The 14392-nt window shown below is 41.3% G+C and overlaps 1 protein-coding gene across 5 annotated transcripts in view; it reads left to right on the top strand.

The window, feature by feature from the left end:
- Positions 1-14392, top strand: part of Ssbp2 (single stranded DNA binding protein 2) — a 250693-nt gene that overhangs the window by 102490 nt on the left and 133811 nt on the right. For all 5 annotated transcript variants that reach the window (XM_063245283.1, XM_063245282.1, XM_063245284.1 and 2 more), the window contains one exon: positions 1096-1180. In XM_063245283.1, the coding sequence (XP_063101353.1) occupies positions 1096-1180 (85 nt within the window). The remainder of the gene's footprint in view (positions 1-1095; positions 1181-14392) is intronic.

The following is a 14392-nucleotide window of genomic DNA, read 5'->3' as shown; positions in this document are numbered from 1 at the left end:
TTTTATTTACTCTCACCGCTCTGTCCCCATCACGTCGGCTGCCTGAGGAGTACGTGACTCTGAGCTTTTCTGCACACTCCTGATCGCGTCCATGCTGTCACTAGGCACACTGTGTGCTTCAGGATGCAGACACCGGGCTGATGTTCTGTCATCTGGTCTTCCCGGGAGTCCCAGGGCACGAGAAGGAAATGGTGCTTCTGGCTGTGTAAGAAGCTGGCTGTAGGGTCTCTGCAGCTGGTAATCAGTTTGATAAACGGGAAGAGGACCAGCGCTTTATGTTTTGCAAGAAACATTATTTTTTTAATAGGAGGAAAAAAGGAGTTTGAATGGGTTGTTTTATTTTCAGAATTACTTATTTTGGTAATTGAAGGGGAAATAAGATATTTGAAGAACATATATCCATTTAACCAATGTTATTTAATGGTAAAGGTACATAGGTCTGTGAGTTGGATGACAAAATTATTGTGAAAAAAATTAATGAACCACTTTATTCCCTGATGATTAAACTAGCATAGTGGCAGTTGCAGTGGTGCATGCCATAATCTCCTCACCCTGGGAGGCTGGGCAGGAGGGTTGCAAATTTGGGCCTAGATTGGGAAACTTAGTGAATTAGCGGGACCCTGTCATGAAAGAAAGAAAGAAAGAAAGAAAAAAAGAAAGAAAGAGAGAGAGAGAGAGAAAGAGAGAGAGAGAGAGAGAGAGAGAGAGAGAGAGAGAGAGAGAAAGAAAAATAGAAAGAAAAAGGATTATTTACACTGTTCTTAACCGGAAAACCACTATAAATTGCTTCAGTGAGGACTAAGCCAGGTAAAGAGCCGTTATTAGAATGAAATGTTAAATTGTTGGTCTTTGCGCAAGTCCCTGGGTGTGACCTCCAGAAGCGGGAACACCACAGCACTGGCTGACAGTCGTTGGCCTCCTAGGCAGGCCTGGCTGGGCTGGGCGTGCGGGCAGCTGTGCGCCCTCCTCTGCAGAGCCAGAGCCGGGGCTCCTCTGCAGACAGAGCAATCCCGTCCCGCAGTGGCAGGCTGAGGCTGTAGCGGTAGGGCTGTGCCCCGTGTTCCTGGCTTCTCAGTGTGCCTGGTGCCTTTGCAGCGTGTTCTGGGACCTGTACTGCGCGGCTCCGGAGAGGCGGGAGACCTGCGAGCACTCCAGCGAGGCCAAGGCCTTCCACGACTACGTAAGTGCACCCCGCTGCCTTTCACCGCTTGCTTTTGGACAGCTCCTGTGGGCTGTGCTTTTGTTGTGGCACTGAATGAATTGGTTCTTCTTCCTTTTTTCACTTTTCCCTTGCAAACCGGGCTTGTATTTAGCAGTGAAATGCCCAGGGCTGCTGAAGGCCCGCGTCGGCGTGTCCGCTTGGGGAATTTGTAAAGGGAGGCCGTCCTTCTTTACTGTCCAGAAAGATGTGTCACAAGGTTTCTAGAAATACGATAAGCTCTCCTTTTGCATGTGAGAGGTTTTTAAATGTAGAAATACTCTATTCTTGTTTTGTACTGTTTAGATAGCATAAGACTAAATATTGTATCTTCTCCGCAGAATTCAGTTCCACAAATGAAGTTCATCATGGGTTAATGAAAATACCAGACACTAGTGCAGAAGATTCTAAGCCAAAATGAAAATGTGAATTTATTACTTCTTAAGTTCTGAAGGAAGGGTGGGCTTTGCTCTAAACATTTTTCAGAACTGCAAGCCTGACTTTAGGTAGCTGATTATATCTGGAAGTAGAATGAGAAAAAAGAAACAAAGCAAGGGAAATTCTCTCTAGCAAAGTTTCCCATGAGAATGAGGAGATGGTGCTGTGAAGGGCTGGGAGGACACTGGGGGCCGGCGTGGAGAGAGAGGTGGTGTTTCAGGTGGAGGAGCTCCGTCTTTGGGAGTGGCGCTGGGGCTGGAGCTCAGAAAGCGTCCAGCAGCAGGTCCTTAGCCTGAACCAGAGGGACACTTGTCTGGCTTGGGGAGGAGGCATCACTGTGTGAAAGTCCTCACAGACCAGAACTGGGCTCCGAAGGGAGACGGACTTCGTCCTGCTAGTGAAAATGATTGAATGTTAGACCAGAGGACAGAATTGGCCAGAGTTATAACTCCCAGATTAGCACAAGGGGTGTGAAGGTGGCCGCTGTGTGATTTGTGAAGGTGGACAGGCTCATGGTGGCCTCATGTGACATCGGTCACTCTTCTAAGCTTAATGCATACTGAGCATTGCTCTGGGGGTGCAGAGTGGAAAGGACCCCACAGCACACCAAGAGCAGTGCACAGGCCAAGAGGGCGGGACCAGGCACAGCTATGCCTGAAGGAGCTCACTTCTGTTTCTCTGTCATCCTTGGTTGATGGCAGAAAGTGAAGCAGGGACCCAACCGGGAAGAGCATACGGCGCCCAGGTTTAATGGGCACCCATCCGTCTGTCCCTTAGACCAGGACAGCTGTGCCGGTGTCCAGTCTGCCAGTCCTGGGGGAAGTTGGTGGTGATTTCCCTGCTGATTTCTACTACCAGGTGATGTGGTGCTCACGCGTGGAGGAGACACTCGTGGGCAGACCGCAGGGTGAGGGATTAATTACACCAGCACCTTAGCAGTCCGTCCATTGGAAAGGTGCACACTGCAGCTCACCACGGAGCCCGGTGGGCAGCACAGAAACCTGGGCTAAGTGATCCTCTGGTTGTAAGGCCTCCTCCATCATCAGCTGTGCGTTCAGCAGCATCATAAACTTCCGGAGATTGGTCATGGTTACGAGGGTGGCTGTCAGTGTGTTTGAAGTGAGCATTGACAGAGGTAGTAAACTAGATTCCAAAGGACGAACAGCATCTTACTATGTGGTTTGGCCTCGGAAAATGCTGTTTAGAAAGAAATTCAGTGCTTGGATTTTATAATGCATTATGAATAATTACACATTTATTGCATGTTTAATTTTGTCCTAAATTTTGGTGTTTGTAGAAGCAATTTATTTTTAGGTGGCATTTTTATTACATCTCTAAGCCAGTGGCTTTTCAGAGGTAATGCCTCTCTGACTTCTTAAAATTAGAGGAGGGTGGAAGATAGAGTTTGATTTCTATAATTTACATTAAAATTACGATTTTTTGAAATATATTTGTTTTCTGTTGCTCACTTTTATAGTAATTTTCAGGAGGATCTCCTCAATTCTTAATTGTGGACAATTTCTAAAAGTGATGAATATAACATGTCTGATGTGTAAACAGAGATTTTTTTTTAAATTGGGGAAGAAAATAAGAAGTATAGGAACAAGCAGTAAGATTTTAGTAAAATTCAAATCACTGCAAAATCATTCCTATGATGGATATTAATACATTTACCTACCAAACTGTAAAGCACTTCTTAAGGAAGTATTCTGAAAATATTTTCTTCAGTAGTTGCAGCTTTGGAATGAGAAATACTCACTTTGACTCATATGTATAAATACCAGGATTTTAAAAGTTACTCTTGTTATTTTGTATGCAGTTACCTCTGATTTGCATGATAGAGTATATAAATGTATAGTGACAGAGCACTTTTTAGAAGATACATTGGAAGGATAATCAGGTAAAAGGAATAATATGTTTAATTTAAAATGTAGTCTAACCTGTTAAAGTGACTTAGTATTCAGTTTATGTATGATTTTTAATTTTTGTCTATGTAATTTATATAATTTCCAAATATCTATAATTGATGTTAATTTTATAATCAGGAAAATTATTTTAAAACAGATTTTTTTTGCCTTTTGATGAGTTCTGATTTTTCTCCTGAAATTGGAAAATAAAAAGTTTAGCAAGCTAAACTTTAGATTTGAAGGGCGTGATAGACTTTTCCTGCAGTCATGCTGTACACCTGGGCAGTTAGTGTCTCTTGTTAAAGATGGTGTGTTGGGTTTTGCATGTGTGCTTACTCAAGGACATCCCTAAACTGGAGAGATGTCTCAACTCATTCTGAAGCATTCTGTATTTTATTTTTAACCACCCTAGTGAAGTGTTGTTGGGATAGGAAACTGCAGAAACAGTGAAACCATCACTTTGTTTTTCTTTTGCAATGAGAATACCTAACAGATACCTTCTTAGCAGCATTTAAGTACACAGTCAGTTATTAGAATCACCCTATTGCACAGAGGATGTGTAGAACTTATTATATCATTGAATATTGTACCCTTTGACAATACCTGACCATTTCTCTCTCCCCTCCCTCTCTGGGGACTCGCTATTTTACGTATTGCTTCTATGGATTTGGCTTTTTTTAGGTTCCATATAAATTGAAATCAGACAGTATTTGTTCTTCTGTGACTGGCTTATTTTCTTTAATAGTGTTCTCTGTGTTTATCCTTGTTATCAGAAATGGCAGGGTTTCCTTCCTGTTTACCACTCACTCATACTCTGTCACACTTTCTTTATCCATTTATTCCTCATGGATATTTAGACTGATCCTGTGTCTTGGCTGTGGTGAATAATGTTGTAATGAATATGGGAGTATAGACTTTTGTTGGCCATTCGATTTCTTTGGTTTGATACCTAGCAAAATGGCATTGCTGGAACACATGGTAAATCAATTTTTAGTCTTTTGAGGAACTTCTACACTTTTTTATAGTGGTGGTACAAATTTACATTCACACTGACCAAATAGAAGAGTTTCTTCTCCATTCTGGAGATTTGATCTCCATTCTTTAATTTTAATAACTGTTTTTATAATTACCATTCCGGATGTATTTTGGCTTTTGATTTTTAAATTTTGGAATGTTTTCCCTGATCACTATCTGCTAGAGGATGGGTTTTGTCACTTTATTATTTTACTTGCCAAATGATTACAGATGCAGTGTTAATTAATATTTTTTCCTCAAAAGAAATCACCCTGTGCACACTTACCGTAAGAGAAATGAAGAACACATTTAAGATAAGTGATACCTAAATTTTCTTGCATTTTAAAATGTAGAAAGTTAAATATTTAGAATCTATGTGCAATGTAAATAGAAAATAAAAGTGTACTTAGAAATAAACGGTGGATGCATTTTTGAAAGACAAAGCCATACAGTTCACAAGGAGATCATTTATGATCAGGCTAGTGGTTGCTTTAGTGGTGGGAAAAATTTCTTAGGGATTTCTTCGATGATGGCAAAGTTCTCCTTTGCCAAGTTCACCAAGGCCCTGGTGCTAGTTACAAGTCTGCTTTGTACCATCCCATAATGCTGTAAGTATACTTGGTGTATCTTTCTGTGTTTATATTTTATTTTATTTTAAAGTAACAAGATTCTCAAAACCATAGCTGAAATAACTAGCTTTAGAAAAACCATGTGCACAGTTCCTGTTATGCGTGGGTTTCCTGCATTTCTGAGATTTGTCTTGTGAACCAGTGGCAGGACTGTCGGGATGAATCCCAGCAAAGCCAGTGCTTCCTCTCTGCCTTAGCATGTCTTGAAAGATGTCCACCCCTGAGTTTCTAGAGGAGGACACAGAAGGTCAGAAATGTTGAGGAAAGGATGAATAACTAGGAGTTGATGTAGGAAAAGACAGAGATTTTACTATTAAATGACTATATTGCCACATGGTGGGAACGAGCCAGCTTGCTTGGTCCTGTGGTTTCCATGCTGAATTAAAAACAGGTTTATCTGAGCTACAAAATGATTATACTATATTGTTGATAAAAACAAAGTCATTGTAAAAGTAGTACCTACTTGCTTGTGGTGTTTATTGGACTACATTTTATTTTATTTCCCTTAGTGTGTTTTTTTAAATTATTATTTGACTCTGAAAAGCATAAGCAGTAATTTTATCTAGAGTGAATGTTTACTGGGTTTTTTGTTTGTTTGTTCTGCTAAAGCTTAATATATAATTGCTTTACTTAACAATTCATTTATTTCTAAAATATTATACTATTAAACTTTTAATGAAAAAGAATTGCCATGATTATATTTTGAATTCTTTTTTGTGAATGGGAGATTGCTTAATTGTCCTAAAGCAAAGTTAGAGTAGAAATATATTATGCTTTAGTGTAATGGTAATAAAATCAAATTATAACAATGAACTCTTTGAAATCAGAGAATGAGATTCCTTATTCCTCAGGGTCTGTCGAATAATACATGCTGAATAAATGTTAACAGAAGGTAACAGTACATCAGTTGGAAACTAAAAATGTTTAAAAACCTCTCAAGTGTTCAGGTAAAGTGATAAATTTGATTTGTAAATGTTGATAGCAAGAGGCTGACTTTTGTATTCTAGCCTAAAAGTGTGTGGTAATACCTAGAAATGGTTATGCAACTGGTTTGTAATAATAGTTTTAAATGGTATATAAATCCTTGTGATCACATATAAATAAAATAATGGGAAATCGATGTTTCATAAATACCTCATGAAGATTTTCACAGGAAATCAGACCAGTTGTAGCTTGGAGATACTGCAGGCCTGGTTCCCACACAGATTCCTCAAAAAGCAGGTCACACGGGCCCTTGGTTCCTCGGGGCATATACTGAATGTTTATTCTACACCTCAGTCTGCTAAATGTGCAATAGCATTATGTCTAAAATGTCTACACCTTGATGGAAAGTATTTTATGGTATAAAAATGCAGACAGTCGTCTGAGCTGTTGGAAAAATGGCACCGAAAGCCTTGCTCCACACAGGGCTGTCCCAGGCTTCTGTGTGTGAAATGCAGTCTCTCATGGGACAGGGCAGCCCAGCTCAGAGGAGCTGTCCAAGGGAAGCATCCTGCAGGGTTCCACCTCCTGCTGTGTGTGCACACCTCCTGCCTACACCTGTGTCACCCTCGTGATGGAACAGATTTGTTCTGCAACATCCTTAACGTCCTGGTGCATTAGACTTTTGTGGTGGAACCTTGTCTCTAGTACTTTGTGCACTTCCTCAGGGAACAGATTCTGTGAGGCTCATCCTTATCACCCCTGTACCCAGCAGGCTGCTTGACAGGATGTTATGGTAGATACATTGTGTCAACTGAGAAGTTTAGAGATTTAACTAAGACACTCAGCAGGATCCTTAGTTTGTAAATATTCTCAGCTAGTGTAAGAGAAGGGTGGGGAGATTTTGTGAGATTTACACCTGAGAGGGTGGCGGTGGTATGTTTTGTTTATTTATATAAAGTCTTGCCTGTGTACAATATAAGGGAGGAAAAGAGATTTGTTCCCAGCTTTTGCTGGCCATTGCCTTGAAGTGCTGCCCCAGTGCCATGCCACCTGCATAGGAGCCAACTGATTGCAGACTGAAACCTCTACAAACTGTAAGCTAAATAAACCTTTCCTTCTTTCATTTTGAGTGTTGAGTGTTTTGTCCCAGGAAGGAGAGAAAAGTAACCAAGACACATGATGTATTCAGCTACATAGTTAGTGTGTATATAAATGATTAAGAAAATATTGTCTCATAAGGATTTTCTATTTATTTTAATTACTAGATACATAGTTATAAAAAAGTCCTTTAATATCACTTTTAGTCTCTTTGTATTTAATGCAAATTTAGATAAGACAGCAATTTATGAAGATGTAAAATAGTCTGAGCAGGCAACAGAGCAGCTGGCAGTGAGGTGGATGGGTCCCTCCCTTCATGGGCTCAGCATATAGGAATGGAGACCTTTCCTCCAGAAGTCTGAACTGTGGAAGGATAAAGTGCACACAGAGACCCAGGATAGTTGCATATGGTTGAATTAGCATTTATATAATGCATGGGAATCTGGGAAGTGACCAAATGTTCACGTAACTTTCGATTTGGGTTTAGACTTTGGCATATAGTGGGGATTTAGTAAATGCACAGGTGAATGAACCGTGTGTCATTTTGGGTTATAAATACTTCTAAATGGTTCGTGTAAAGAAAATTCTTAATTGACTGGGAGCAAATAAAATTGTGTTTGAAATCCATTCACATGGTAAGAGCTTTAGCAGTGGCCTACTGATCCTCATCAGTCAATGTGCATATAGTGTCTGTATTTAGATTTTTGTTCATTGCAACGTGCAGGATGTTGTCAGACTGGTTTGTAGCCTACTCTTACCTGACATTCTGCGTTTACAACTTCTTGTGGGTCTAGATTAATTTCTTCTACTGCATGTAAGCCTTAGAAACCCCACCTTGCATCCTGTCCAGCGTGAGGTGAGCTGTTTTCGGTTTTGTTCCTGTGTATGTCAGCTGGGAGGATTTGAAGAAGTGCGCACGCACCCCTTGGCCAGTGGGACGTGTGTGCACCACCATTGCTAGGCTGTCATTCTGGCCCAGGACTACTCGTAAGTGTCTTCCAAGTGTGGCTGGTAACTCCTTTTCATAGTTCTTTTCATTCTGAAGGTTCCTGTGGGGGGATTTGTTAATTCATTCATTCAACGGGAAACATGCAAAAGGAGCACTAACCAAAGAAACTATAAAACACTGTGAAAAATGCCTCTTTATGCAAGTGTTTGACAGCATCATTTACAGTGTAATACAGACTTTGTGAAATCTGTAAGGCAATAAATGGAGACATTAATGCGGAAAAGAAACTAACAAAAGAGCATGCCTTTATTTACACTTTGCTTTGTTATGAAAAGTAACTTATTTTTAAAGTTTCCATCTTAAACGAACACTGCGAGTCTCTTTGCCCTCCATAAATATATTATTTTCTTATTAAAATCCAAGTTCTGGTGAATGTGAAAAAGTGAACACAGAAAGCTCTGTATCCTTAGTGGTTTAACGGTGACATTCACGGTCTGTGATCATGTTGCTGGCCTCATCAAGTAATACAAATCTCACTAAAATACATTTCTCATTTAATACTAAGAGATTTAAAATTTAGGAATCACAGAAAATAAGTTGTTTCGGAGATTGAACTGAGGGTCTTTGCACTGAGCTACATCCCCAGAGCTTTTGTTTATTTATATTGAGATAAAGTCTTGCCAAGTTGTTAAATTGCCCAGGCTGGGCTTGAACTTGTAGTCCTCCTGCCTCAGCCTCCAAGTGCTGGCATTGTAAGCATGCACCACCACACTTGACTTTTGATTTCCTATTTATACCTTCCCTTAAGCTACTGTATTTCATGCAACTTGGAAAAGTAAAAGTATGTTATTTGCATTTTATTTCCTTTTATTTGGAGGAAAGAAACAAAATCATTAACAAAACACATTTCACTTACTCCAGAATAGTTTTCCCTTAAAAAACATTTTTTTTTTGTTCACGTTTGCAGCACTTGATGACTGTGTTCATCACGGGGAGCCGGTGACATCATCACGGGGCGGTGACGTCATTATGGGGGCAGTGACGTACAGAATGTAACTGCGTTGTGTTTACTCGCCGCTCCCTCCTTTATCTCCCCCTCTATTTAGTTTCTTGGTCTCCTTCCCATTTGAAAAGGTCTGCCGGCTTGTTTCCTATCTATCTTATATTTCACTCTTTAAATTTAGGTAGGGGTTATTACTACAAAAGGTAGGGATTCACATATCTTTCTAAAATAAGTTGCCTACAGTTTTAATTATTATGACTTTAACAATAGCTATTAGTTGAAGTAGTAGTTATTTAATCAATTAATATAAAATAGAGCTATGATGTGACACTCTTACTTTATACTAATAAGAATGGAATATCTGTTTTTAGAGCATGAAATGTATATAGGTTTATTGCATATGTTTTTAGAATTAGGTTTGCTTGAATCTGCATATATTTTACCTGATAATTGCTTTTCTCTCTTGAATTTAAAATCACAGACAACTAATTCTGTAATATGGTTTGCAGCCAGCCACAGTAAATAGATGTTAGCAATTTCCAAAGATAAAATGCTAACTTTTAAATCTTGGAACATACCAAAAGGAAAGTTGCAGAATCCTGAAAAAGAAAGGTGTGATATTTTTAAGGCAATTCCTTATGAAAGTCCAAATTTCAAAATTTGTGTGATATGTTGTGTTAAAATATTTAGATTTTTAAAGAAGAAAATGATACAACTAGCAGATGTGCCTGTGCTACGGAAAGGATTATCCTCGAGGGCAGTAATTTAAGTAGATGTAATTTAGGGTCATTGAGTGACTCCCTGTTTAGTACCCATTTGTGTGCCAGATACGTCATAGAAATTTCTCCCTCTAGGTATTTATAATCTGTTTGGCACAGTGCACGAGCTGTATACCAAGAGTTACTTGCTATGAGTGTTACATAAATTACAGCTGCTCTACTGTATGAGTTTAGGTACTTTAAACATGCACTGGATTTTGAATGATGACTGGGATTTGGAGAAGAGACATTTTAAGGATAATGTTATGGCTTGTATCTTGATATGCCCCCAAAGACTCATGTGGCCATGGGTGGGGCTTTGCAGAGATTGCTCAATCTGAGGTGTGTGAATATGGATTAAGGGCATGAAAATGAAATTAGTTCACTGACTGGCTTAACATAGTTCCGGGTTTGGGTAATGGAAGGCTCAGTGGGTGTGCATGGCACCAGCCAATAGGCTTGTCGCCTACATGGCATAAAAGAGAAAGGGAGGCTCAATGCTGCTCTGTGTTGTCGCCTGCCTACCCTGCCATGGGCAGTTTCTCCTCTGCCATGCCCATCTGCTATTCTGCATGGCCTTGGAACCAGCTGATTATGAACTGAAATCTTTACAGACTCTGAGCCAAAATAAAACTTGTGGGTGTCAGGTATTTTGTCCCAGCAGCAAGAAAATAACAAAGACTGATGGTGTATCAGAGAAAATAGCTGAAGTTGGGAAAATGCAAGGTGCATTTGAGGAATAGCCAGCAGAACCATTCACCAGGTAAGAAAAATCAGACACAGAGTCATTTATAAGATGATCGAAGTTTCAAAACTATAAGGAGACAATAAAATCGTCCCACTCAAAACTGGCTGCATGCGGAGTTCCTTGATTTGGTCCTTGGAATGTGCTGAGAAGGCTGTAGATGGTGCCAAGGAAGAGAAGGAATCAATCATGCTGTTGTAGAGCTGCTGCCCTCCCATTGCAGCCAAAGCAGATCGGCCTCCTCCTCTCCTGAGCCCTCCTGCTTTCCCTCTCCAGTAAGTGATCTCTCTGTACTGGTGCTGTGGTTTAGATTTGGTTTGAATTTGCCCCTCTCTCCAGGCCATGTGCTGGAAGTTGGTTCCTGGTGAGCTGGTGTTGAGATATTGCTGCTTTTAATAGGTGGCACCTAGGGAAGGCAATTAGCTGTGGGTACTGGCTTTGGTTGGGATTAATGTAGTTCTCAAGGCATGTACCTTAGTTCCTTTTCTCATTGCTGAGATAAAATACCTGTGACCTAAAGGTAAAGGAGGAAAGGTTTACTTAGCTCACTGTTTGTAGAGGTCTCAGTCCATAATTAACTGGTTCCAAGGCAGAGAGGGGTGGCATAGGGGTATCGCAGAGAATAGTTCATGTCAGGTAGAAGGTAGCAAAGCAACAGGGACAACCACAGCTCTTTCTGTCCCTTGTGTCTTATGCTGGCTACTCTGGGTGAAGAGCACTCACACCTTCAATCCTAGTGCCCTTGACCATTCCAGCTTCACACACTGCAGGTCCAGACACCTCTGCAAAAGCCCCACCTATGACCACATGAGACTTTGGGGGAACATCTAGACACAAGCCAAAGCCATCTCCCAGACTCCTCTCCTGAAGCAGACCACTGCAGAAAGAGCAAGCCTGGTCCCTGAACTTCTCCTGGCTTCTGATCCTGCGTCTACTCCCACCACCGTGACGCTCTGCACCACAAGTCCCTCACCAGACCTGACCTGATGGAACCATCTGCTCTCGGGCTTTGAGCCTCCCAGACTGTGGAGTGCGTGAGTCCTATCTTTCCATTGCCCCAGCTTCAAGTGTATATACAAAGATCACCGGTGGCGTAGGCCGGTCTCTTCCACTTGTTCCTGTACCTCCACCCAGTCATCAGAGTCTGTCAGTTCCACTGCTCAGCTCTTTGCTTTTATAGTGTTTCTAATTCAGGTGTTTTAGTTCATGTCTTCATGTTCCGAAAGTGCTATCACAGCTATTTCTGCATCCAACTCACCCCATCCTCACCCCCATTCAAGAATTCTCTCTCAAGGATTCTTGGGAGAACTCTTAAGCAACATTTTCTTAAAATCTCTTTTATATGTTTATGACATTTATATCCACAACAATCTAAAAACTTCAAATAAAAATGTTAAAAGGCACCTTATTTGGTCTAGCCTTGTCATTTTGTTAGGTAAGAAGCCAGGTGCCCAGGGAAGCTAAAGGTACACCACTGTTTTAAAATTGAATATCCTTTGTGGAGGTGTCCTAGTTACTTTTCTATGAGACAAAATACCCAACACCCAAAGTTAAAGGAGGAAAAGTTTACTTAGTTCACAGTTTGTGGAGGTTTTGGTCCATAATTAGCTGGCAGAGGAGCAACAATTTTTTTGTTGTTGTTTTTGCTGTTATTTTGTTTTGTTTTGGCACCAGAGATCAAACTCATGACCTCATGCTTGCCAGGCAGGTGCTTGTGCCACTGAGCAAAATCCCCAGCTTAGTGCAACAGTTCATGATGGAAGACAGCAAGAGCAACAAAAGAGGGAATTGACAAGCCTCTTTCTAGCCCTTGTATTGTGTGCAGGCCACCTGCCCTACAGCAGTGTAGCACTGGTATCCTTAATCCTAGCCAGCACTATGTCAAACCAATCAGTGAGCTGATTTACTACCATGCACCCTTGATGTGGGCACCACACACTCAAGATCCAGACACCTCTGAAAAGCACCCGCCCCATGACTTACAACAACCATAAGAGGAGGAAAACTCAGACTGGAGCATTTTTCTAACTGGGTGCAACATGTGTCTGCAATGCAGTCATTTCCTGAGTACATTCAAACATAACAAGTGACATTTTAGGACAATTGATTGAAAGGCATGATGTAAAAGATCTGAAATAAAGGCAAGTTCTCAAGGCCAAGACTTGTCTCAGTATGGTGTGAGAGCCACAAAGAAAATAGATCTAGTTGTAAGGATTTAGATAGATAGAAAAATAAAAATAGTGTGTAGTTAACATGAGCTGAGACTCAGAATGCCATGGCATTTTGTAGGAAAAAATGTACAGAAAGTAGGTTAAGCTATGGGAATGGGCTACAGTAATGGGGAGTAAAGGTCAAACAAGAATTGAGGGCTGGGGCTAGGAGCTTAGCAGAAATGCGCACGTGTAAGTGTGGTGGGAAAGAAAGGACTGCGTTGCCACATGGGAGGGAACATAGCTCCATGTGAGACACACACGTCCACTGCCAGCGAGGCTAACAAGTGGTGTAACCGCTGTGTTCTGTGGCCTGGAGGGCTCCCCAAGTCTGTTTTCTCTTTGCTTCCACCTGGAATTCTACATCCTGGGGAAATGAATAAAAGTGGTTGATGGTAACGCACTGTTAGAGTTATTGCAAAGTTGTGTAGGCTGCTGGAGCAAAACCTGAGGCTCACTCTGTGCCAGTGCCTAGAAGATTTTTACAGGACACAATTTCGTTTTAAAAAGCAGTCGTGTAATGGCTGTAATCTCAGCACTTGGGAGGCTGACACAGCAGGATCGTTGCAAGTTCGATATCAACCTGGGCTACTAAATGAGCTCAAGGCCAGCCTGAACTGCATAATGAGACCCTGTTTCAAAAAGACAAAAACAAACAAACAAAGCATGTATGAGGGGAGAGTACATTCAGATTTAGCAGGAAAACTAAAAGGACCTAAATGACCCATGACTCGCTTCTTCCGAGAGTTTGGAGCTTGGATTAGTGATAGGGAAATCTCTCCGCACTGTCTTCAGCTTGCAGCGTCTGGAGTTGCCACTTAAGGAAAGAGCGGTGTAAAAAATCAGATTGTAAAGTAACTTACAACCCAAGCATGGGTTACACACCACAGGGACATAAATTGAAGACTGAAAAAATACATCATGTGCAGTATGGTAAACTAGTGAGTTTTCACCTAGGTGGTACTCACTAACCAGTTGAAGGAGTAAATACACCAGAAGGACATCCATTTCTTGCGCGTGGTATTTTTAAGTGAAGTGATCCCAATTCTGTGGAACAGTGCACTATTTTAGCGTGGTCTCCTCCACACTTCTGTTTGCTTTCCTCTGATCATTCCTTTATCCTCCTCACCACATCTTAGCCCTGCCCTTCCTTGTGTGCTCCCTTTGACAGCCCTGAGGTAGAGATGAAAGATAAGGCACACAAAAATAATTAGAGTTGATCATATTATAACTAGGGCCAGAAACCTAAATACAGGGAGAAAACAGGACATTGTCAGACATCACAGAATGACTTCTGTCTTCTCCACAGCAGCACCCTGTAACTGATGTGTAATTAGAAATAGACAGTTCCCATCTGCAGATCCCAGCCACACCTAAGGCTCAGACCTGGAAGGTCTTTTTCCCTGGAACCTGGGGTGAGTTCCTGGGGCCTGTTCTGTCTGGGGGCACCTGCATGTCAGAGTGTACCTCTGGGGCACCTCATCTATCCAGGGCGTGAGCCCTTTGTTAACTTCCCTCC

The sequence above is a fragment of the Cavia porcellus genome, unplaced genomic scaffold, assembly GCF_034190915.1.
Source record: "Cavia porcellus strain 051 isolate PalLab524CR breed Dunkin Hartley unplaced genomic scaffold, mCavPor4.1 scaffold_2, whole genome shotgun sequence".
NCBI lineage: Eukaryota > Metazoa > Chordata > Mammalia > Rodentia > Caviidae > Cavia > Cavia porcellus.
This window is presented reverse-complemented; position numbering and strand designations above follow the sequence as displayed.